Consider the following 26548-nt stretch of genomic DNA (forward strand, 5'->3'; position numbering starts at 1 on the left):
CTGTTTATGCACGAAGGCGTCGCGAATGTTCGCATCCATGCGCACTAGGTGGTCGGTTGTAGATCGTCCTACTCTAAAACCGCACTGATATGGATCAAGAAATTTTTTATTCAGGGAAGTGTAAAAGTCGACGGTTTATCCTTTTTTCAAGAAGTTTGCATATACAACTTGTAAGTGCAATTGGGCGGTAACTTGTTACTAATATGGGGTCCTTGCTCTGCTTAAGAATCGGAACGACCAGGTCTTCGTTCCATGCGGCAGGGAGTATCCCGCAGCCCATATAGCGTTAAAAAGTGCTAGCAGAGCAATTTGAGTATCACTGGGGATGTGTTTAATCATGTCGTACATGATCCTATCCGGTCCAGGTGCGGAGCTCTGAAATGCAGACAGGGAGGCTCTCAACTCGGTGATGTTAAAAAGCGGGTTGAAGGGTTCGTTCTGTCTGCATTTGCGGTCGATAGCCTTGTGTTCTCCTACTTGTTTGTGTTTTAGAAATGCCTTAGAGTAATGGTTAGAACTGGAAACGTGCTGGAAGTGTTCACCAAGGGCGTCTGCTTGATCTTCCAAGCGGTTTGCTTCACCGTTTACTAGGGGCAACGGATGAATTTCTCGCCCCTTAAGCCTTTTCAGCCCATCCCATACTTTAGATTCTTGAGTATACGAATTTATACCCGAGAGAAACCTTTGCCAGCTTGCCCTCTCTGCCAGTCGTCGCGTCCTTCTTCCCTATGATTTAACCTGTTTAAGTTCTATTATATTTTCTGCTGTAGGACTTTCGCGTAGTTTGCTCCAAGCTTTATTTTGTCTCAACGTCTCTCTACAATCGTCATTCCACCAGGGGACACGTCTTTTGAATGAAGTGCCTCTTGTTTGAGGAATGGACTTTTCAGCGGTGTCAATGATAAAAGCGGTGAAGTATGAAACAGCATGATCTATAGTAAAATTATCCATAAAATCTCGTGATATGTGGGTGGATTCCCTATAACGTTCCTAGTCAGCTGAGGCCTGTTTCCAGCGAAGGAAGTGTGGATGCAAGTCATATTTGTTTACGAAGTTCAGCGTTACTGGGAAGTGATCACTTCCGAATGGGTTTTCAATTACATACCATTCTAAATCAGGAAAGATGGAAGTGGAGCCGATCGCCAGGTGTACTGATGAGTACGAGTTATGATGTGGATTATAACACGTTGGTTCTTTTTTGTTAAAGAGACACGCACCGGAGGTTACAAGGAAATTTTCAATGAGTCGACCTCTCGCGTCGCATCGCGAGTCTCCCCACATTGTGTTATGAGAGTTAAAATCTCCCACGAGTATAGAAGGCTCGGGAACCTGGTCAATGAGGTTATAAAAGTCTGTTTTTTCGAGACGCTGGTTCGGCGGTATATAAGAGGAACACACAGTTACAATTTTATTAAAAAGGATGGCATGAACGGACACTGCCTCAAGGGGCGTGTTAAGGGCGACGGGTCGGCAACCTACCGCCTTGTCGGCTATTATTGCTATACCGCCTGAGGCATTAGCCTTCTGACGGTCTTTGCGGAAGATGGTGTAGTTTCGAAGGAAATTTGTATTGGTAGGATTGAGGTGCGTTTCTTGAATGCACAGCAGCTTGGGGTTGTGTTTGTGTATTATTTCTCTAATGTCGTCGAGGTTATGGAGAAGTCATCTAACATTCCATTGTAGTGTTTGTGTATCCATTATGCTATATGTGTTGGGTGCTGTGTGTTTAAAAGACAAGGATTAGCTAACGGGCCTTTTTCAGGCGCCGTGACGGGAGTTTTGTCTCTTTTGGAGTGATCGAGAGTGCCTCGCCGCTCCTTAGGCGCTGGTGGCGCCGTCTTGCAGGTGTTTGTGTCCATCGCCTCTTGCGAGGCGCTGGACACAAACTGGATCTGGATCCCTAGCCTTGAGCTAGGGATCCAGATGTCCTGTACAACATTTCCTGTGTACTTTCCTATTTTGAATAAACTTCAATTTCAAAATTTCAAAAATTTCAAACACGCGCTCTTCCGAGCGCTTTGTTTGGCGTGAAGGCCTCGTCACGTTGGACGAGGCGTTTGGGGGCACCTGCCCGAAGGGCACCTGCCCCTTCTGCTGGTTTGGCGTAGCAGCGCTAGCTGCAGCCGCCGGGGGGGGGGGGGGGGGGGGCGGATGACTTCACTGCCGCCTCACTGGGTGTGAGTCGGACACCCGCCGGAGACCGTTGTGGCGCTGCCCCCTGACGCGCCACTTCGGCAAAGCTGATCTTAGGCAGGTATGTCACCCCCCTGCGTGCCTCATTGAACGATATATTTTCTTTCACTTTGATCGTGACTATTTCCTTTTCTTTTTTCTAAGACGGGCACGACCGCGAGTACGCGGCGTGCTCCCCATCACAGTTTACACAATGCAAAGAGTTCTCGCAAGCTTCAGGCGTGTGTTCATGGGCACTGTATTTCGCACATGTTTGGCGGCCTCGGCAGCTCTGCGAGCTCTGGCCGAAACCTTGGCATTTGAAACATCTGAGGGGATTTGGCCCATATGGCCTAACACGAAGTTTGATGTACCCGGCATCTACAGACTCGGGCAGAATACTTGAACCGAATGTGAGTATCAGGTGCTTGGTTTTGATTTCTTTGCTGTCACGCCTCATCTTAATTCTGTTAACATTGATAACATTCTGGTCACTGAAGCCCTCCAAGAGTTCAGCCTCAGTGAGATCGAGCAAGCCATCGTCGGAGACAACACCGCGGCTTGTGTTCATCGTGCGGTGCGGGGTTATAATTATTTGGGTTTCCCCAAATGACACTAGTTTTGGCAATTTCTCATATTGTTTCTGATCGCGGAGCTGCAAGAGGAGATCACCGCTTGCCATCCTCGACGCCTTATAACCTGTACCAAAGACTTCAGACATTGACTTGGAAACAAGGATGGGTGAGATTGTTCGTGCTGGCTTATCTGGTTTTGCAGAATGAATGACAGGGAAACACGGGAAGGATTCTTTTTGCTGGCCAAAAAACTGGAAAACTGCATCGGTGCGCCCTCTTTTCTGAGGGCGATAGGCAGTGGAGGGAAGGAATTATCCATAGAGGAATGTGTAGTTTTCGGCAATAACGCCAGCCACCCACCGTGGAGCCCTACAAGGGGACGCTACAGGAACTGTAAAAACAGGTCCTGCAAACGCCAGCTGTACGTAATTACTATAACCGAATATGAAATAACCTAGGTTGGCTATTCACACAAGGTTAACCCTTGCTGCCTGGAAAAAGTGGAAGTAAGCGGAAGCTAGGAGAAGACAGGAAAGGTGAAAAGTAAGAAAAAGACGAAGGCTGGAGGGAAAGAGAGACAGGAAAAGGCAACTACCGATTTCTCCCGGGTGGGTCAGTCCGGGGGTGCCGTCTATTTGTAGCAGAGGCCCAAGAGGTGTGTTGCCTCTGCCGGGGGGCCTTAAAGCTCCAGACGCCCAGATCGGCTCAACCTCCAGGATCCCCCTTTCCCCAGACACGGCTAAGCCGCGCACGGCTACACGCGGGAGGGGCCAACCCTCGTGTGGTCGGGTACGTGATGTCGCAACACACCAAACGCCTGCTGACGCAGACGCCCCTGCGGGGTGGGGAAGGATTGAAATAGGTCTACAATTCCCGAGGATGTTTTTATGTCCACTTTTGTATATTACCGTCACCTTAGCATTCTTAATATTCTGTGGGAAAATGCCAGTTCGTAAGGAAAAGTTGTAAATATGTGTCACAGACGGGCTAAGAATATCAATAATATATTTATTCGGCTTCATTTTTAGACCATTTATGTCCTTCGCTTCGAAGTAGTCAAAAAACTGGACTCACTAAAAAAAATTAATCACAAATGGCTATTCCACAGCCATCGCTATTCTTTCGCCACAATAGCCGGTACGGTCATGCATGTGAATAGTTCGCGCTGCTCTAAACAAGCTAGTGAAGATAAATATTGTAACATCGTGCAAAAATTGTGGCATGCACTCCCGTTTTCTCTACACTTTATATGCGGAAATCTATCATCCTAAACCTTAAAATAATTGAGTCCGGACTTGAATTATTGTTAGTTTACAGCAGTTGGGCAATCAGATAAATTAGCTTGGGGCGCACGACTAAGGGTAAAGTGCTATACGACTTATACGACTGGTCCCAAAAGTGATATACGACTGATGCTACTTGCAAAATGCACTCATATATGTTCGACGTTATCTTACTGAGGACACGCAATTAAAATGTGCACAGCGGTTGGCATTTGACCCAATTCACATACGCGCGTTGAGACTGCAGGTTTGGCGTCCGTTTGCAAGAGTCCTGGTCTTACCCGTACGCTTTTCCGTGAAGGCGGAGCACTTCTCCTTGGGGGCCTTGCGAAGCTCGTTGTCGAAGTAGTCAAGATTGGTCTGAATGGGGATGCCGTTTGGGCAGTAGCTTACCTTCCTGACGTTTTCCACGCACACCTTGTGGCTGTGTATGAGGCTGGGCAAGTAGAGAGGTGTGCGAAAGCATGAGCAGCACGAACAGTGATAAAACTAATGACGGTAGTAAGGATAGCAATCAGAACAACGAAACTAATTTTCAAGCACTACTCGCATCGCGATCAGCCGTGTGCACCAGACCGTCCCCGTAGAGGGCGGCATCAAAAGAACCGCTTTCGAGTAAAAAAAGAATTAATTCGTTGACGGATATGAGTTATCGCGCTGTGATTCCTTCCCGCGAGGCAGCAGTGCATGGCAACGAGGATGGCCTCGACGGACTGATTCCCTGATACAAGCGGGAGATACCGTGCATTCATTTGACGAAATTTCGAAAGGCTCAAGAAGCTTGGTATTTCGAGGCGAATTTCGAAGCGAACGCAGTCACCGACGATGGAAAACGCTGGGTGTCACTGGCGATGCTACTTGCCGACAACGCAATCAAAGTAGACAGGTTTAAGTTAGCGTTAAGAGCGGTTGAGCGGGATCGAAACGTGCATGCGCAGAACGCTAAACGACACATTGCATTCAGCGTACGCACGCTAGTTCTCCGATTTAACGTTACCGTCTTTGCGTGGTTTACGCAGATTACGTAAAGCATGGCGGCAGTCCAGGCCGCCTGCTTGGAAGTGAAATTGGCATTGCTCATGTAAAATTAATTTCTTTCGCAGCAAGTGACTGTGTAAGCGGCTTTCGGTTAGTCTCAGGCAGCTTCGACGACAGCGTATTATGGATAACCTTGCAGAGTTTTCAAGATGGCTTCTAGTTTCGAACGCATCGAGGCCTAATGGCGTATTGCCTTTGACATCCGGAGATCTCGGAGGTCATGGTCGACAGCTTGTGCTGCTTGTATTGATTTAACTGCGGATCGGCAGACATGGAAAGTATAAGTACAGCCCGCTCCCGGCTTTAATTGCGGACAAGCTAACTTGGCGAATAGATAGAATCACTTAGGTACATATGCATGTAAAATTTTAAGTGTAATAAATAGCATCCCGCAAGGAAACGTCGCTACCACACTATACTAAAACTTGCTTTCTGCAAAGTATTTTTGCGGAACAGTAATGCCAGTTCCCTTAAACGCACTATTAGGCTAACGTTAAATTAAAACTGCCTAGTGTTGCAAGGCCGGTGCCAACCGGAAAAAATTGTGCGAATACTCCAATGGAGTTGTCTAAGTATACGCAAGAATTGTGTCACTTGCTCATCTCCACGCATTAGACACGGCGTACGTTTACCGTGATTGATGAAGCAGCAGAGGGCTCATTATATTGTCACATAGTGACGATGAAAAACACACCAAAACGGCGAATAACTTGGCTTTTTACTTAACAAACCTGCGCCCACAAAAGTTACACTCTAAGCACAACGATAAGGGCGAGTACAGTCAGCGATCGTGGAAATCTGATCTGCCGGTCAATCGTGTCGGCTTTTATACATAAGTCATCGAAGGTTCCAGAGTAATCGCTGGTGACCGCGTGTCTTCCAGAAAGTACTACACAATTCTCGTCGCACATGCAATCAGATTACACAAGCTTCGGAGACAAGAGACAACGGATGGAATAACCAATAGCATTCCAGATAGTTCCAACCATGCGGACGCATCTTGAGCTGAGCCATAACTTTAAGTTGTGGATGGGTGAAATTCCGTCCCCGAGAAAAGGATAAATAAGAACACGTAAGTATGCGCGATTTTTTAGCTTTGTGATCTCGTTTGGCTTTTGATGCGACCAGTGTAGAACCGTTATCAACCCTTACAGGTGGCTATTAAATTTATCAGACTCAATCCAGCCGTTATCGACCTTTATCGGTCGTTATCAGCCTCATCAGGATCGTTCCGACACTTATCAACCCCTTGTCGAACACGATCCGACCCTTCTCAACTCTTATCGGTCCTTAACCTTATCGGACTTGATATGACCCTTATGAAGTCTGATCAGTCCTTGTCAACCTTATCAGAATTGCTCCATGAGCCCTTATAGCTATTCAGCATGTCCAACTGCGTCGAACCATCAGCAGCCGATCAGACCCATATAACTCCTCATCGCTCCTTATCAACCCTGTGACTGTTTGTCCGTCTATATTGCGCGATAACACATTCACATGGTTCAGTTATATTCGTCTTCTGCAAGCGTGTTTTAGTCCAGATACTCCTGAGCGTGGGCTCGTAAGTTCGAAACTCACCACCGCCAACTTTTTTGTTCAAATATTTATTTGGAATTTGTTCTGTTTTTCTTTATGGAGCGTATTCTGATTTGCGTTACCGATGGACCGACAAACCACGGACAGATTGCCTGGGTGAGTCACCTAGAATGGCTACGCATTGAAAAGCAGATGAACTGTGGTGCACCGACGAGGTAAATGATCTGGAGATTGAATAAGTGCACGAGATGGTGGCGAGCTACAATTTCTTCATGCGGACGCAGCTGGGAGGTGAGTGTTCTAGAATTCCCAGCCTTTACTCGGGCGTCTCGCAGAGAACTCAAATTTCTGGACTACGTTAGAACGCATGATAAGGTACAGCATTGTTCGTGCACTGCTTGATGAAAGTGTCAGGTGTCAACTGTTGACATGTCGGAAGTTGATCTGGCAAGATGCCGCGGACTTCGCGTCTTCTGCTGAGAACTCGCCATTTAACACGCGCAAAGACTGCACAACCAATTTTTTACGGATCGCCACCATAAAATCGTTACAGTGCATTTCCTGAACACAAATACTCGTAAGACATCAAGGCGAACGGCTCAAGCGAGTAAAGTCGTAGACAACACAATGTGAGCACGATGCAGCCTGGAGCTGCATCGAAATGAGGACCGTCGACAACGCTGGACCACCTGTGAGCAGCGTGGAATGCGAGGACACTTTCTGCGAATGTGCATATCGCAACGTTAAAACCGGGGAATCTGGCAGAAGTTGAATGTTTTGCCGCGGAAGTACAGATAAGGCCTCGGAGGAAAAGCCTGTGTGCACCACCTCTGCCCATCAGGCTACAAGTGACGTTTCAAATAGTTCGAAGAAGAATGCTCAGGCAAATTTCAAACAAATCCTCACTCTAGCCATACATATTATAAAAGCTAAAATAATGACAGCTAAAGGCATGTACTTTTAAAACACTCTCGGTGACTTTTTGAAGTCATCTACTCACAAACCCTGGAACCACGTCTTGCTAACATGTAACGCCAGTATCGAAATTACGCGGGAAGAGAATGAAGCCGGAGCTAACCTATATTTTATGACTACTTTAAACCAATTTTTTACAGTAGACGACAACTTGCCGCACTTCGCATCTTTCTGTTCCTGGAACCTTTAACTGCAACATGGTTCGCCGTAAAAATCCTATTGCTGTATTTAGAGAATAAGAAAAACCCAGCACCAGCAAAAATTCAAGTAACTTTCTTGAAAGATATGCTGGGCTAATATTTCATTATTTAACCTTAATGTATGACCAATCTTTATCCTCATGTGCTTTTGCAAATCACTGTAAAACCGCTGAAATTACCCCAGAACACAAGTCAGGCGATAAAGATGAGCCCTTGAATTTAGGCCCATCTGTCTCACAAGCACCTTGTGTACTCTAGCATAACTGCGAGTCAGCGTAGTTGGAACAGATTGATTTTTTAAAAACTTTTTGTGCGCAAACAAACAGGGACGGAGAAGAGGAGTAACACAAGGAAGCGCTCGTCCTTGTGTTCCTCCTCTTCTTCGTCCCTGTTTGTTTACTCACAAAAAGTTTTTAAAAATGATTGTGTAAACTCGTTAAGTACATCATCCTTATAAATACTTATCTCGAACAAAATCGCATTTTATCTATGGTTCAGCATTGGCTTCGTCAAAGTTGTTCCACAGTCACTCAACTAGTTTAATTAAGCCATGATATTTCCAGTAACATAGACGACCAAAACCAAACAGACTTTCCTTAATTTTCTAAAAGCATTCGATCGCGTTTCACATGCAGAAACTGGTGTTGAAACATGAGCACACTTTCGGGAAGAGGTCCATTAGCGAATGAGCAAAGAACTGCTTGACTAACCGGGCACAACTTGTGCAGATTAACCATACGAATTCTAAACTAACTCAGGTTACCTCTCGTGTGCCCCAGTGCAGCGTTGTAGCACCTGCACTATGTTTAATCTATATTAACGACTTGCCCACTGAAATTCACGTCAACATAAAGCTCCTCACTGGCGGCTGTATACTGTAGACAGAAAATTCACCAGATGAACATGTAATCCTAAACAATGCACTGAAATGAGTACCTGCGTGGTGTACGAACTGGCAAATGGATCTCAATGGTAAGAGAACTGCTGGTTTTAGAATGACAAGAAAACACCATAAACGATGACCCCATAACCGCAGTCACAGATCCCAAATATGTTAGTCGAACTCTAACGGCTGACTTTGAATGGTACTCCCATGTTAAACGTATTACTTGAACGGCTCTAAGTCACTTTTTCTTTCCTAATCAGCGCCTACGTCAAGGTCCACGTGAAGCTAAATTCCTAGCTTATAATGCAGTCGTCAGATCAACACTAGAGTACCTATCTCAGCTTGGTTTTTGTCGACAAGCAAATTTACTACCGTGCTAGACGGAGTGCAACGAAAAGCACTTAGATACATCTTGAATAAATATCGACGTACAGACTCTCCAAGTACTCTACTAAAAACAGCCGGAATACTCAAAATGCAAAACCGAGCCACAGTCCAGCGATTGAAATTATTTCACCAGTAAATTCGTAACAAGTTAAACGTCAATACTTCCAAGTACGTTACCTTGGCAAACTCCAGAATAACACCACTTAAGCATTCGTACATCCTACAGGAATATCTTTTTCAAACTGGCTATTTTACACACTCCTTTTTTCCGCTGGCCACAAGACAGTGGAATGGTTTACCTGGTATTATCACCAATAGTTTGTCGCTTGCTAATTTTTTGTCACTTCTCGAAAATTATTTGCTACCCTTATTTGTAGCGTTTTGTAAATACTGCTATATTGTATAGGCATATATATTTAACCTCTCTCTATATTTCCGACTTTGATGCTGCTCGTTATCATGTTTATTATTCAGATTCTGTATATTTTTTATTTACTTTTTAAACTATGAGTTCATTATGTTTATTGTTTGTCCTTGTGCCCTTCCTGCAATAATCCCTTATGGTATGGGCAGTGTGTTCTTGGTAACAAAATTATAAAACCGAACACGCCGAAGCTTCAGGACATCCTACATCAGAGACACTTGCAGACGAAGCAGCGGCAGTGGCTCAGATGTCCGAGATTCGCCATTGCGAAGATAATCAGGAACTAGATTTTCACGCACTGCACGGCTGTGCGTGAAAAGTGAAATTTTCAGACCACCCAGTAGCTCCGGTAAATCTTTACACACTTGTGCAGTGTTTGTGTGCGTCTGTGTACAGGTGCACTCAAAAAGAGGAAGACTTGAAGAAGAGACCAACAGTGGTTGAGGCAAGGGGTGTCGCTAGATCAAACGTCTAGACAGCAATAATTGCCTTAGTCAGGCAACGACTGATTTCCTTGGTGTCGCGAGCCAAAAGGCTGAGTTGCAGACGTAATCCCTCCCTCCCATCTCGCCGAGTGGCGAAGGCGAAGACACGGCGAAGATTGCGACAGAACGGCGAAGTGTTAAGGGGTTGTGCTGTAGGTTCCGTAGGAGAGCAAGCAAGCACTGGCAACAAGGGCAGCTGCTGCCCTGACGAAGATAATCCCCTTATGACAATGTTAGCACCGGCGTCATCTTTTGTTGAAACCAGTGCAGCTGCGACGGAGCAATGAACTGAAGGAAGGTCTTGGGCCACACATTGTATCTTTCGGTCTTTCCTTATTGGTTAATATAACACCATTACGCGTTTATCCCTAGTATCGGCCACTTCCTGTATGGGTGGTAAGAGAACCATTGAATTGTATGACCAAATGAAGAGCCATTTGGAAAGCCCCTGGCTGCCACGAAAACGATGAAGGCTGTCTTAGTAGTACGAGAATTTGCAATGCCTTCTTGGTTCTCGTATTGTTCCTATATATATATATATATATATATATTGTACGAATGACGTCCAAACTCCCGCATTTTCGCCAATTCTTAGCACGGCCGCAGGCGTGGTTTGAGCTGCGAGGTAAAACCGTCAAGGCAGGGTTGGGTCGGCCATAATAGGAGGCGCCCAAGAAAAGCACCACAAATTTAAAGTTGTTTTCGTTCACGTTTTTCGCAGCCGCCCATTTCTCTATCTAGTTTTTTACAGCGAAGCTGTATACTTCTGCCATCCAAGGAAATTTCTGTGTCATTGTTGGAAGCAAGATTTTCCCCATAGTGGGCCGATCCCGGAGATAGCGCAATACCGGCCCGACCCGCGGCGGAGGTAAAGCAGGAGTTAAGTACTCCCCATACGTGTGGGCCGATGCCGAAGATATTGCAATACCAGCCCGACCTGCGGCTGAGGTGAAGCAGGCGTTAAGAACTCCCCATGCGTGGGCCGATCTTGAAGACAGTGCAATGCCGGGCCGACTCGCAGCGGAGGTTCAGTTCGCCATTAAGGGGCCCACATGCACAGCTTCGCGTGTCACCCTTCTTCACAAAGTGGAAGGGCACCGAGTTTCTTAGCATACGCATGATGACGCCATCTTTTTGGAAAGGCTTAACAAATGCATCGACAACCAAGCTAACAGACAACAGCTTTTTGACTCTGGAGAAGCAAGGCCCCGTACACACTAAAAACAGATGCACCCTACGGGGTGTATATTAACGCCACAGCGTTAAGGATCCCGTCTCGCAGAAAATCCGACGTCCTACGTCGGCCTTCCCAACGGCAAAATAATTTTCGAACCACGTATACCTAGGCCTTCCATGTGATGCAAGGAATTGACTGAACTGATTGAATTTCTGAAGCTAGAATACGTAGAATAACTGTAAACTACGATTTGCACACAACCTACAGACACAATAGCTATCGGACTGTAATTTGACTATACGAGAAAAATTGGCAGTGGCTTACCTCGGCTATACCAGGGTATACGTAGCGAAAACTAAGGCATAGGAAGGTTAGCCTTGGTTAATCTTGATTGCAAGTCCAGGTTATTCTGGTTGTCTAGCTATCGTGTGGCGTTTAGCCAGTCGTTCGGCGCGCTGTTCGTCTGTTTCCTGGGCGATTCGTTTCCTCTTCATCTCGTTCTGATGTCGATTCCAGGCGTCCTCCTGCTTATCAGAATTGTCGCCGTCCATACTGCCGCCTCAACTGTGGTTGCGGCGCGCGCGAACTCTCCTTTTCAATCCTCCGACATCAGGCATGCGACGCAGCTGGCGAAGCGAGGGGAGGCGAGCGCAATGGCGAGGAGCGCGGTGTGAAGTCATACCAAACGGCGACACGAGAAAGGCGCGGCGCCGAACAGCGGCGCAACACCTGTGGCTCGGTGCTACTAGTGGCCCATGCGCAGTAGTCACTAGGGAGCGAGAGAGAGAGAAATCTCCGCGGCGAGGCGCGCGTTGTGACGTCATGTGCGTCCACCGAGCACCGCCACGGCGAAATCGCAAGTTCGCGGCCAGTAAAGCTTTGGCTTTAAAACATCCTTCTGTTAAGCGAAAACTCAAAGAATGCCCTTTCAAATACTCAAACCGGCCGCGGCGTCCGCGATTTTGCGCGCGCCGGCGCGATGAGTGTCTTGGAGGTCACGGAGCGGCACGCCCGGTTCCTTGCGTTAACTCCAGCTGGCGCTCGATTCCGCCGCATCGCGACCCACGCGAGAGGCCGTGGTTCCACCACAAGGCTCGCCTTGGTGCATAGCGTTCACGGCAATCGTTTCCAGGTAAACATTACGGTTGCATACGCTCCAGTTTCCGGTAAGCGTGAGAAGCAGTCAGAGATCTTCGAATGCCATCTCGTTGCACTCCTAAAGGCGATGCATAAGCGTCCTCCAAATTTTTTTGCCACACAACGACAATCATCATCTGTCTTGCCTACATTTCCTTTCTTTAGCGCTGCGAGCCTGGTACTTGCAAGTGACGAATGGCCTGCGCATTGTCAGCATGACAGAACATTCTCGATAGAAAAGTAACGAGCGCAGCGTTTTCAAGGAAGGATCGACATTTGGGCGAGTTGGTACTGGTTGAACATGTTGAAGGGGCAGCGCAATAAGACGAAGACAGAAGGCAGGAACACACAGGCCAGCGATGAACTCGCAACTAACTTTATTCGAAGGCTTACAGAAACTTACCTACACAACCCATAGCCACGTGCTCTCCCATCGATGGCGTCATTATCAAAAACGCAGAACACTGTAATCTAATGCTACACTATGAGGTGACTTATAAATTCAAATTCACTGTCATGCAAATTTAACGATGGCATGCTTACCCATTGTTGTAATTGTTGGTTGTAATTCCATATGTGCATAAGCTATCACACAGCCTCAGTAATGTAGCAGACAGGTTTGATGTAAAGGTTATTTTTTCTGCCCCCAACAGGATGATCAAAATTTGTGGTAAGATTGATAGGAAATTGGCCCAGGCTGCCTCCTCTCATGCTGGGAAAGGCTGTACTGTTAAGCGTACTTCCCCGTTTGTGCACTGTAGAATGGGAGTTGTTTACGAGCTTTCATTTTCCTGCGGTGACGTCTATGTCGGTCAAACAGTGTCGTTGCCTGAATATTAGATTGTCTGAGCATAGGCGCTCGCTAACGGGTAATGCCTACTCGCATGTCGCGCGGCATTGCTCTGAGCATGGGTGCACTCCAATCTATAAAAATACCACAATACTTTCCGCGTATAAAAATCAGACCACGAGGGAGATTATTGAGGCCTACTATATAAGAAAAAAAGGGTCGTGTTGTGTAAGCATGCCATCGTTACATGTGCATGACAGTGAATTTGAATTTTTAAGCCGCATAGTAGCCGAATGTTCTTGGAGGCGTAAGGCCCAGCGACCAAGTCTTCCTGTACGATCTTTCAGTGAGCATAACCAGCAAAGCGCGTGATGGTCTGTGACAACGGAAAAGGGTCGGTCATATAAGTATGGGCAAAACTTCGCAACCGCCCAAACTACGGCCAGACACTCACGCTCAGTGATGGAATAGTTGCGCTCCGCGGGCGAGAGGAGCCTGCTGGCGTAAGCGATAACGCGGTCGTGGCCGCGCTGGCGTTGTGCCAGCACTGCGCCAATTCCGTGACCACTGGCATCAGTACGGACTTCGTTCAGCGCAGAAGACGCGAAATGGGCCAGAACGGGAGGCGTTGTGAGAAGGTCCATTAGATGCGAGAATGCAGATGCCTCGTTATCGCCCCACTGGAAAGGGGCATCTTTTTTCAAAAGCTCGGTTAGAGGTCCTGCTATGGCGGCGAAATTTTTCACGTGACGGCGGAAGTACGAACAAAGGCCGATGAAGCTGCGCACATCCTTGACACACTTTGGAACTGGGAAGTGCGTAACAGCATGGACCTTGCCTGCGTCCGGTTGCACTCCGTTGGCGTCAACGAGATGTCCAAGGACGGTAATTGAGCGACGGCCGAATTGGCACTTCGATGCGTTGAGTTGCAGACCGCCTCGACGAAAAACATCCAGGACTGCTGAGAGGCGCTCGAGGTGCGTAGCGAACGTTGGGGAGAATACTATGACGTCGTCGAAGTAGCACAGGCACGTGGACCATTTGAAACCGTGAAGAAGGGAGTCCATCATGCCTTCAAAAGTGGCAGGAGCGTTACATAGACCGAACGGCATCACTTTGAATTGACAAAGCCTGTCGGGTGTTACAAAAGCAGTCTTCTCGTGGTCGAGATCGTCCGCGGCAATCTGCCAGTAGCCGGAGCGAAGGTCAACTGAGGAGAAATAGCGAGCACCGTGGAGGCAGTCAAGGGCGTCATCAAGGCGAGGTAGGGGATACACGTCCTTTTTAGTAACCCTGTTATGGTGCCGATAATCCACGCAAAAGCGCCATGAGCCATCCTTCTCTTTTACCAGTACAACAGGCGACGCCCATGGACTACATGACTATTCAATAATGTTCTTGGCAAGCATTTTGTGAACTTCGGCGACAATAACTTGACGCTCAGCCGGTGACACTCGATACGGGCGGCGATGAATAGGAGGGGCATCACCGGTATTAATGCGATGTTTAACAGTTGTAGTTTGGGCCAAAGGACGATCGTTAAAGTAAAAAATATCGTGGTAGGAAAAGAGAACGTGGTAGAGCTCACGAGCGTGCTCGGACGGCATGTCGGGCGCAATCATTTTCCGTAAGTCGGCGATGGTACAAGTTGCCGACTGCGATGGTAGAGCAGGATCGGCTGAATTGTCGTCTACTGCAATAGATGCTACTGAGTGAACCTCGAATGAACAAAGCTGGGCCAGAGACCTCCCGTATGGCAGCACTTGTGTCGTCAAGCCAGAATTGACCACTGGCAGGCTGATGCAATTCGCCGTAATAGATAAAACTGCATGTGGTACTGCATAAGGTACTGTGAGCCCGTGTGTAAGGAGGACGTCTTGCACAGGAGCCGCGATGTAGTGACCATCGGGGACTGGTGGGGATGACAGGAAGTCAACGTAAGCCAGTGCCGAAGGTGGCAAGCGAACGAAGTCGACGGAACTGAGGCGACAGGGGTGTGGTTCAGCGGGATCCAGAGCAGGCAGGTCAAGGCGGAGAGTACTGGCGGAACAATCGATGAGAGCCGATTGTGCGGAGAGGAAGTCTAAGCCGAGGATGATGTCGTGGTGACAGTGGGCGATGACTGTGAATAACACAATAGTGCAGCGATCGGCGAAGGAGACGCGGGCGGCACACATATCCATTACGGGGGTTGTTCCGCCATCGGCGACATGGACAACAGGCGTCGTGGCGGGCGTGATTATTTTCCTCAGCCGGTTACGAAGGTCAGCGCTCATTACCGACAAATGCGTCCCAGTGTTCACAAGAGCAGACACAGAAACACCGTCGACTTGCACGTCAAGAAGGTTCAGATGAGTGGGCAACGTCAGTAGAGGATTTGGCGGCGTAGGGAGCAATGCAGCATCACCGCGAGGCGCTGCATCGTCCAGTTTTCGGGCTGGGAGCGGCGTCCGAAGGGAATCGGTGAATAGGAGTGACGGTGCTGAGGGGAGCGAGATTGTTGTCGTTGGGGCGAAAGCGAACGAGATTAGGGGCGGTTCGGCGCAGGATAATCAGTGGCGGCATTATCGGAGCGTGCGGCATAGGGACGAGAAGGGCCACCTGGGGGGCGAGAGTAGGCAGTATAAGTAGACCGGGTCGGGGAACTCCAGCGACTGCGACAGTGCCGAGAAATATGCCGATTCGATGGCAGTCAAGACATGAATGAATGAATGTTTGATGTTTTATGGCGCAAGGGACAAGTATGGCCAAAGAGCGCCATGTCTGTGGTAATGAATTCGCAGTGTCATCATGAGTTCAATGAAGTTGGTGTGACGTGGCTGTAAAGGGGCCTTAAAAATGGTCGCGCTAAAGTGCGCAAAATCTGTATAATAAGATTATGGCGATGACTTATGACGTGTACTATGGACATTAAGATGCATTTAAATAGTATGATACGATGCGTAAAAATATATAAGGTTATAAGATGTGCTAGAGCACTACTGCCTCCTTAGAGCCCTTGAAAAACAAGGGCCTGAAGGCATGTGCTATGCAAAACTGTTATCGCAGCGGCATCCTCTGGAGCGAGGATGCTCTACGAATTTAATGGGCATAAAACGTGCAGTACGACATCATTTAAGAAGCTGAGGACTGCCTTGGTGTCAAAAAACGGTTCCTTACCAAGAAACATAGCCGGGTGTAGAGGGATGGAATGTTGGTAAGCAAGCGCAAAATGTCTCTTTCTCTCCGTTTCGGCTTCCCGACACTCCAGGAGCACGTGAAGGGCGCTAAGCCTCTCACCGCATCTACCACAGATTGGAGGTTCACTTCCAGTAAGCAGGTAATTATGGGTGCCAAACGTGTGTCCTATTCTGATGCGACAGAACAGGACATCTGTTCGCCGAGATATTGTTGGGGAGGGCCAAAAACCTAACTGTGCCTTTATAACGTGCAGTTTATTATTTATTTCTGCGTCGCACATGCGTTGCCAGTGGTTTCGCAGTTTCTTTCGTATGTAAGGTTTCAGATCTGTGAAAGGCACCAAAGCAGTACTATTAACAGCTGGGAGTGTAATTGACGTAGCCGTCTGGTCGGCCAAAACGTTACCTTCGATTCCCCTATGGCCGGGTACCCAGCATATGATGATTTGCTGGTTAGATAGATAAACTTTGCACAGGGCGGAATAGACCTCAGTAAGAACCGGATTTTTATGTTTGTAGGGTGACATTAAGGCCTTCACCACACTTAAGGAGTATGTATATATAACAGCTTTTTGGAGTTTTGATTTCTTTATATGCTTTACAGCCGACCATACAAAGTAGGCCTCTGCCGTAAAGATGCTTGTTTCTGGATGTAGTATATCAGATTCCGAGAAGGATGGACCGACGGCTGCATAGGACGCTCCGGCAGGTGACTTAGAAGCGTCTGTGTAGAAGTCTGTGCACGAGTGCTTGTACTGAATTTCTAGGAAATGCATTCTTATTTCGACCTCTGGAGCGTGTTTTGTGACTTTTAGGAGAAATAGGTCACATTCTATCACCTGCCACTCCCAAGGAGGTAACGGCTTGTTTAGGTGCATTAAGAGAAGCTTGAGGAGTGCGAGATCCATTTCATCGATAAGCTCCTTCACACGCAGCGAGAAAGGCTGTCTTATAGACGGACGGTTGCGGAAAAGTGTAGCATACGTCATATCGGTAATGGTATTAAAACATGGGTGTTCAGGAATGGAGTGCACTTTAAGGAAATAAGTGATGATGATGATATGTGGTGTTTAATGGCGCAAGGGCCAGGTTTGGCCAAAGAGCGCCATGACAAGTGGTGATGTTGACGATGTATTATGGAGATGTGACTTGGCTGTAAACTGGCCTAAAAATTGTCGCTGTAAAGTGCGTAAAATCTACGTGCTATAAAATTATGGCGATGACTCATGACGAATACTTTGAACATTAAAATCCATCGTAAAAGAATGATGCAGAATAGAAAATATATGAGATAGTAAAATTACCTGGAACACTGCTGCCTCACCGGAGCCCTTGAAACACAAGGGCCTAGAGGCGCGTGCTATACGAAAGAGCTACCACAGCGGCATCCTCTGAAAAGAGGACCCGCTACGAACACGTGGGGCTAAAAACATGCAAGACAACATCTTTCAGAAAACTTATGACTGCGTTGGTGTCAAATAAAGGTTCTGGGCCGAGTAGCATTACGGGATGTAGGGGAATGTGCTGCCGGTATGCTAGGGAAAAATTTTTCCTTCTTTCAGATTCGGCTGCCGGACACTCCAGGAGGACGTGGAGGACGGTCAGCCTCTCCCCGCATCTACCGCAGGTTGGAGGATCATTTTCAGTGAGTAGAAAGTTATGCGTGCCAAATGTGTGTCCTATTCTCAGGCGACAGAATAGGACATCTGTTCGCCGTGATTTTGTTACGGGGGGCCAAGAACCTAACTGTGGTTTTATCACGTGCAGTTTGTTATTTACTTCTGCGTCCCACATACGTTGCCAGTGGTTTCGCAGTTTTCTTCTTAAGAAAGGCTTCAGGTCTGTGACAGGGACCGAAGCAGTAGGACTAGCTGCATGCAATGAAATGGATGTGGCCATCTGGTCCGCTAGAACGTTACCCTCAATGCCCCTATGTCCGGGCACCCAGCATATAATGACATGCTGGTTAGACATATACGCTCTACAGAGAATGGAATAGAGCTCAGTTATTACGGGGTTTCTGTGTTTACAGTGTGAAATAAGTGAAGCTGACGTATGATCTCTGTAAGTGGAGCGGCCACTCATTCGATTCGGCATATAGGCTTTCGACCGGGCTTGTTCTGAAAGCACCAGTGGCTAGGCGGATACCTAGATGATGGACAGGATCCAGCATCCTTAGCGCGCTCGGGGCGGCAGAGTTATACACTACGGCCCCATAATCCAATCTTGACCGTATTAGGCTCTTGTAGAGATTCATTAGACACTTTCTGTCACTACCCCACGTAGTCTTGGATAGAAGTTTCATTAAGTTCATTGTTTTTAGACATTTTTCTTTCAGATATTTGATGTGCGGAATGAAAGTGAGTCTATCGTCAAGTATAATACCTAGGAATTTGTGCTCTTTGTTGATAGGAATTTGTTGTCCACACAGTTCTAAGCAAGGACCCGGGACCAGGCCTCTCTCTCGTGTAAAAAGAACACAAGAACTTTTGTGAGGATTGATTTGAAATCCGTTTTTCTGTGCCCATTTTGATACTTTCTTCAAACCATGCTGTACCTGTCTCTCGCACACTGCGAGATTACAGGATTTAAAAGCTATTTGAACGTCTTCCACATAGATAGCGTAAAAATGGCCGGTGGTAATGAAGCACGAAGCGTGTTCATCTTCACTATAAAGAGCGTGCAGCTAAGCACGCCTCCCTGGGGTAGACCAGTTTCTTGTGCAAAGGGACGTGTCAGTACATTGCCTACTTTTACACGGAATGTGCGATTGGACACATAGCTTTCTATGAGGCTTAGCATATTACCATGAATGCCCATTTCTGACAAGTCTCTTAAGATTCCGTAGCCCCACGTCGTGTCGTATCCTTTCTCCATATGGAGGAATATGGATAGGAAAAACTGTTTGTGTACAAATGCGCCACGGATGTTTCCTTCGATGCGTACAAGATGTCAGTTGTGGAGCGCCCTTCTCTGAAACCACACTGATAGGGATCAAGCATGCTGTTCAGTTCAAGGTAATGTATGAGTCTGCGATTAATCATTTTTTCAAATACCTTACAAAGGCAACTTGTGAGGGCTATCGGGCGGTAACTTGCCACTGAGGAAGGGTCTTTGCCTTGTTTCAAAACAGGGACCACAATGGCTTGTTTCCATGCGGTTGGAAGGTATCCTACAGCCCAAATAGTGTTAAAAAGTGCGAGTAGTGTAACTTGTGTGTCATTGTGTAGGTTTTTGATCATTTCATACATTATTCTGTCAGATCCACAAGCAGAGCTCTTACATGCGCTCAAGGCAGCTCTAAACTCCGCAATACTAAAAGGACGGTTCTATGGTTGATTCTGACGACATTTTCTGATGAAAGGCTTACATTCTTCTATTTGCTTGTATTTGAGGAAGGATTGTGAATAATTTGTTGAACTTGACACGCTCTCAAAATACTCCCCAAGTGAGTCTGCCTGGTGTTGCAGTGTATCGCCCTGTGTATTTACCAGAGGGAGTGAATGTTTGCCGCCCTCTTATCTTTTTAACCCTGTCCCAGGCTTTGGCCTCATCTCTGAACGAGTTAATACTCGACAAAAACGTGTGCCAACTTCCTCTTTTGGCCTGTCGGCGGATTCACCTGCCTCGGGACTTTACTTTTTTACAGTTCATAAGATTCTCTGCAGTGGGAGAAGCGCGTAGCAACCCCCACGCCTTCTTCTGATTCTTACGGGCGATCCTACATTCGCTGTTCAGCCACGGTACACGTCGTTTGCATGCCAGACCACTCACTTCGGATATGCATTTTGATGCGGCATCTATTAGGAATGATGTAAGATACTCCACAGCAGCATCAATTCCTAACGACGGCATGTCGGCCCATGAGATGCTTGTGAGAGTTCGAAATTTGTCCCAGTCGGCTGTGTCTATCTTCCACCTAGGAGCTTGTGGAGGATATTCGTTTTCTTTAGATGTTCTTATCAGTATGAGAAAGTGGTCGCTCCCGTAAGGATTCTTCGTAACTTCCCATTCAAGTTCGAGCAGTATAGACGGGGAAACTATACTAAGATCTATTGAAGAAAATGTTCTGTTTGCTAAAGTGTAATATGTGGGTTCCTTTTTATTCAGCAAGCACGCACCGGAAGAAAAAAGGAACTGTTCAACAAGACGACCACGCACGTCTATACGAGAGTCGCCCCACAGGCAGCTGTGCGCATTGAAATCGCCAAGAACAACATAAGGTTCTGGCAATTCGTCTATAAATGACTGAAATTCATGTTTGTTTAATTTGTACTGTGGGGGTACGTAAAGCGAGCAAATGGTGACGAGTTTAGTTAGAAGAACTGCTCGAACCGCCACTGCTTCAAGGGGCGTTTGTAGCTGTACACGCCGACAGGAAATACTTTTATGAATAAAGATGGCAACACCACCTGATGACACGACAGCATCATCGCGATCTTTGCGAAACTTGACATACGGTCGTAGAAAGTTTGTGTGTTGTGGTTTTAAGTGTGTTTCCTGTAGACACAGCACTTTTGGATTGTGTTTTTGTATAAGTTCCTGCACATCATCAAGGTTTCTGAGAAGACCTCTGACGTTCCATTGAATTATTTGTGCATCCATATTGGAAGTTAATAGGTGCTGTGTGTACAGAAACAGAAGTAGTGATTATGGAAATTACACAGAATAAATTACAGAGCCCTTTCGAGGCCCTGTAACGGGAGTTTTGCCCTTTCTGGAGCGTTCGAGGGAGCCTCGCCGCTCCTTAGGCGCTTGGAGCGCCTTGAGGATAGGTGTGTCCATTGCCTCTTGTGAGGCGCCGGACACGTGCTCTTGCGAGCGAGAAGTTTTCAGGGGGAGTCCCGCCTTGGAGGGCAAGACCCCTGCGCCCATCAGCCCGGAGGTCGATGGGGCTCCCTGAGGGATTTGGCTACGCCGGCCGTTGCCAGCGCTGGGAGGGACCTGGGAGGTTGAGGCAGCCTCGGCTGCGCCCACCTGCGGGGTCGATGGTCCCTTCTCGGTTGACGGAGCAGCGCTAGCTGCAACCGCCGCGGGAGCAGATTGCGTGACTGCCGACTCACTGCTTGTGGGTCGGTCAGCCGCCGGAGGCCGTTGTGACGCTGCCCCCTGACGCGCCACTTCGGCAAAGCTTTTCTTTGGCAGGTATGCTACCCGCCTTCGTGCCTCTTTGGACGATATATTCTCTTTTACTTTTATGGTTACAATTTTTTTTTCTTCTTCCAGGAGGGGCATGACCGCGAGTACGCGGCGTGATCCCCATCACAGTGTACACAGTGTAGAGAGTTCTTAGATGCTTCAGTGCCGTGTTCAAGGGCACTGCATTTAGCACAAGTTTGGCGGCCTCGGCAGCTCTGCGAGCTGTGGCCAAAACGTTGGCATTTGAAACATCTCAAGGGATTTGGCACATACGGTCTTACACGAAGCTTGATGTACCCGGCCTCGATTGACTCGAGCAGGACACTTGAATTGAAGGTGAGTATTAGGTGTTTGGTCGCAATTTCTCTACCGTCTCGCCTCATCTTGATTCTGTTGACATTTACGACATTTTGTTCGCTGAAGTCCTCCAAGAGTTCAGCCTCAGTGAGCTCCAGCAAATCATCGTCCGAGACAACGCCGCGGGTGGTATTCATCGTGCGGTGCGGGGCTACTACTACTTGGGTCTCCCCAAATGATACTAGTTTAGGCAGTTTCTCAAATTGTTTCAGACGGCCGAGCTCCAAGAGGAGGTCACCGCTAGCCATCCTCGACGCCTTATAACCTGGGCCAACAACTTCGCTAAGGGTGTTAGATAAAAGGAACGGGGAGATTGTTGGCACTTGTTTAGCTGGTTTTTCTGCGTGGATCACGTGAAAACGAGGAAAATTGTGGACTTGGCGCCCGAAAAACTAAAAGACCTCTTCGGTTAGCCCTCGTTTCTGAGGGCGATCAGGGAGTTAAGGAAAAGCGTTTTCCATGAGTACAGTTGGGTTTTCCGCCGCGATGCTGACCACCCACCATGCAGCCCAACAGGGGGACATGACAGGAGTTCCTGCTAGAGAAACCCTGCCAACGCCAGCCGTACATCGCTGCTATAACCAAATACAGCATAACCAAGGCTGGCTAGCTACACAAGGTTAACCCTTGCCGCCGGGAAACTAGGAAGTGAGGAGAAGTGATGAGAAGACAGGAAAGATGAAAAAGACGAGAGAGAAAGACGAAGATTGGAGAGGACAGGAAAAGGCGACTGCCGATTTCCGATTTCCCCCGGGTGGGTCAGTCCGGGGGTGCCGTCTACGTGAAGCAGAGGCCAAAGAGGTGTGTTGCCTCGGCCGGGGGGCCTTAAAGGTCCGAACACCCGGCATCGGCTCAACCTCCAGGATCCCCCTTTCCCCGGACACGGCTAAGCCGCGCACGGTTACACGCGGGAGGGGCCAACCCTCGTATGCTCGGGTACGTGGTGTCGCAACACACCAAACGCCTGCTGACGCAGACGCCCCTGCAGGGGGCAGTCAAGACAAATGGGCGTGTCGCCAGCAAGTGCGCCATTCAGATGGGTTGCGGAAACGTGGTGGGTAATAAGATGCGAGACGGGGCGGAATCGAAGGAGCCGGGTCGGTATCAGGGCGATAAGCCGAGCAGATGGTGTGAAAACCCATGTTTGTGAACTCCTGGCGGACAACTGCCTCGATCAGGGAAACCGTGACTGCAGGTGCGTTGGAAGGGAGTCGGGGAATAGGAGCGACGGGGCTGGGGGGAGCGAGATTGTCGTCGTTGGGGCGAAGGCGAACGAGAATAGGGCGGTTCGGCGCAGGAGAATCAGTGGCGGCATTATCGGAGCGTGCGGCATAGGGATGAGAAGGGCCACCTGGGGGGCGAGAGTAGGCAGTATAAGTAGACCGGGTCGGGGAACTATAGCAACTGCGACAGTGCCGAGAAATATGCCCGATTCGATGGCAGTCAAGAGAAATGGGCGTGTCGTCAGCAAGTGTGCCATTCAGATGAGTTGCGGAAACGTGGTGGGTAAAAAGATGCGGGACGCGGCGGAGTCGAAGAAGCCGGGTGGGTATCAGGGCGATGGGCCGAGCAGATGGTGTGAAGACCCAAGTTTCCGAACTCCTGGCGGACAGCTGCCTGGATCAGGGAAACCGTGACTGCAGGTGCGTTGGAAGAGAGTCGGCGAATAGGGGCGACGGGGCTGGGGAGAGCGAGATTGTCGTCGTTGGGGCGAAGGCGAACGAGAATAGGGGCGGTTCGGCGCAGTAGAATCAGTGGCGGCATTATCGGAGCGTGTTGCATAAGGACGAAAAGGGCCACCTGGGGGGCTAGAGTAGGGAGTATAAGCAGATAGGGTCGTGAAACTCCACCGACTGCGACAGTGCCTAGAAATGCGCCCGATTCGATGGCAGTCAAAACAAATGGGCTTGTCGTCAGCAATGCGCCATTCAGATGGGTTGCGGAAACGTGGTGGGTAAAAAGATGTGGCATGGGGCGGAGTCGAAGAAGCTGGGTGGGTATCAGGGCGATGGGCCGAGCAGATGGTGTGAAGACCCATGTTTCCGAACTCCTGGTGGGCAGCTGCCTAGATCAGGGAAACCGTGACTGCAGGTGCGTTGGTGGGGCTGGAGTGGAAGGCAGCCGGACAGGCGGCCTCGATCTCACGCCGGACGATTCGGGTAACATCGCCAGTGTTGTTGGACGAGGAGCGTCGGCACAGGAAGATGTCGCAGGGGTGTTGGGCAGACGGCCAAACTGCTGGTCGATACGTCGGCTTTTAGCGAGTTCCAGGCGGCGGCACTCTTTTATAACTGCATCCACCATCACCACGTTGTTGCAATCGAACAAGTTGAAGGCGTCATCGGCAATGCCTTTGAAGATGTGGGAAACCTTGACTGACTCAGTCATGTGTGCGTCAACATTGCGGCACAGAGCCAAGACGTACTGAATGTACGTGACGTAGGGCTCTGTTGACGTCTGCACGCGGTCAGAAAGCGCCTTCTCCGCGGCAAGCTGGTGACCGTAGGGGTTGCCGAACAAGTCTCGGAGCTTTTGCATAAGCGAATCCCAACTGGTGAGCTCATCTTCGTGCGTCCGAAACCAAACTCGAGGTGTGCCGCCGAGTTAAAAGACTACGTTGGCGAGCATGATAGTAGGGTCCCACGGGTTATTGCGGCTGACGTGTTCGTACAGGCTGATCCAGTCCTCGACGTCTTCCCCATCTTTGCCCGAGAATACGCCAGGACCACGGGGAGCGGGGAGAGTGATGCAGGTCGTCGAAGTGGCAGCAGGTGTCGGAGCAGGCGGTGTCGAGTTGTCGTCGCCGGGAGCCATGAAGGAAGGCTCGACGTACCGTCCACTGCGAAGCTTCGTGACGCGGTACAGGGAAGGTCCACCTCCACCAGACATGTTACGTAGGAAGACGCAGAGGAAAAGCTATATGCAAGTATATTTACAAGGAAATACGCCGCACTTGGCCAACAGGCAACAGCCCGCGCTAGCCTCTAATCGTCGTCATCGTCTTCACCCTGCTTACCTGTGTGTCATCGCAACTACTGTTCCGTAGAAATATATAAGACTGAAGCCATAGGCAGACTGGCTGTCCTACAGCGGTGATGCAGTGTGACCGGTACAGCGGAATCTTCAATTTGTGCAACGCTCTGCTGAGGACTATAGATGTGGTAAACTCCGACACGGCGACAGCTGTTGCTCCTTTCACAGTCTACAGTATTTACTTTCATTTAGTTATAATAGGGCTTAGGTCAGCAAGGGGCCAGGTCGCGCAAGCATCCAGCTTTCTGAACGTTCGCTTTGCCTCTGACGTCAACGAGTCGGCGGTGAATAATTTGCTATCCCGCCTTGCTGTGCTGACGACCGCTGACGTAACGCGACGCTGGGCAATCACGAAACCTTAAGCGAATGTTCGGAAAGCATCTCGCCCCACGTCGACTCATGGCCATGGCGGCGGATGTGCAAAATCCATTTGGCCGCAGGCGTCACACAATATGGGATATTATTATGAGTTTGGAAATGGCCGTTTGCTGTCTCAAGTCATCAGAATTTTCCGATGCTTACCTCGGCATTATTTTACCAGGGCGAATCAGAAAGTCTTGAAGCCAGTTTTTTTTAGCCAAATCACGGCTGCAAATGCGAAGTCAGCATATATATTCCCAACGGTGGACCATTCTTGGACTGGCCTGGCCTCATCTGCTGCTAGCTCCGCAGCACAGCGCTGCTGTCAGCTGTTGAAGATGGCTGTTGTGCTTCACACGTCTTTCACTTTCACTTTCATTTTATTTCCTTAAAGACCCCTCTTCGGGGTATTACATAAGGGGTGGGTTACAAGGAATATAAAAAACAAAGAATATCAAAATGTTACAAGGCATCATCATCATCGCCCTCCTTACGCCCACTGTAGGGCAAAGGCCTCTCCCGTACTTCAACTACCCCGGTCATGTCGTCCCTGCAGACTCCTTACTCTCATCCGCCCACCTAACTTTCTGCCAACCCCTGCTACGCTTTCCTTCCCTTGGAATCCAGTCTGTAACCCTTAATGACCATCGGCTATCTTCCCTCCTCATTACATGTCCTGCCCATGCCCATTTCTTTTTCTTGATTTCAACTAAGATGTCATTAACTCGCGTTTGTTCCCTCACCCAATCTGCTCTTTTCTTATCCCTTAACGTTACACCCATCATTCTTCTTTCCATAGCTCGTTGCGTCGTCCTCAGTTTAAATAGAACCCTTTTCGTAAGCCTCCAGGTTTGTGCCCCGTACGTGAGTACTGATAAGACACAGCTGTTATACACTTTTCTCTTGTGCGATAATGGCAACCTGCTGTTCATGATCTGAGAATGCCTGCCAAACGCACCCCAGCCCATTCTTATTCTTCTGATTATTTCAGTCTCATGATCCGGATCCGCGATCCCTACTTGCCCTAAGTAGATGTATTCCCTTACCACTTCCAGTGCCTCGCCAGCTATCGTAAATTGCTGTTCTCTTCCGAGACTGTTAAACATTACTTTAATTTCATGCAGATTAATTTTTAGACCCACCCTTCTGCTTTGCCTCTCCAGGTCAGTGCAGCATGCATTGCAATTGGTCCCCTGAGTTACTAAGCAAGGCAATATCATCAGCGAATCGCAAGTTACTAAGGTATTCTCCATTAACTCTTATCCCCAATTCTTCCCAATCCAGGTCTCTGAATACCTCCTGTAAACACGCTGTGAATAGCATTGGAGAGATCATATCTCCCTGCCTGACGCCTTTCTTTATTGGGATTTTGTTGCTTTCTTTATGGAGGGCTACGGTGGCTGTGGAGCCGCTAT

General features: G+C 48.5%; 1 protein-coding gene across 2 annotated transcripts in view; it reads right to left on the bottom strand.

Annotated features, from left to right (window-relative positions):
• Positions 1-26548, bottom strand: part of LOC126518330 (uncharacterized) — a 156352-nt gene that overhangs the window by 107776 nt on the left and 22028 nt on the right. For both annotated transcript variants that reach the window (XM_055064121.2, XM_050168177.3), the window contains exon 4: positions 4312-4466. In XM_055064121.2, the coding sequence (XP_054920096.2) occupies positions 4312-4466 (155 nt within the window). The remainder of the gene's footprint in view (positions 1-4311; positions 4467-26548) is intronic.

This window comes from Dermacentor andersoni, chromosome 11 (assembly GCF_023375885.2).
Source record: "Dermacentor andersoni chromosome 11, qqDerAnde1_hic_scaffold, whole genome shotgun sequence".
NCBI lineage: Eukaryota > Metazoa > Arthropoda > Arachnida > Ixodida > Ixodidae > Dermacentor > Dermacentor andersoni.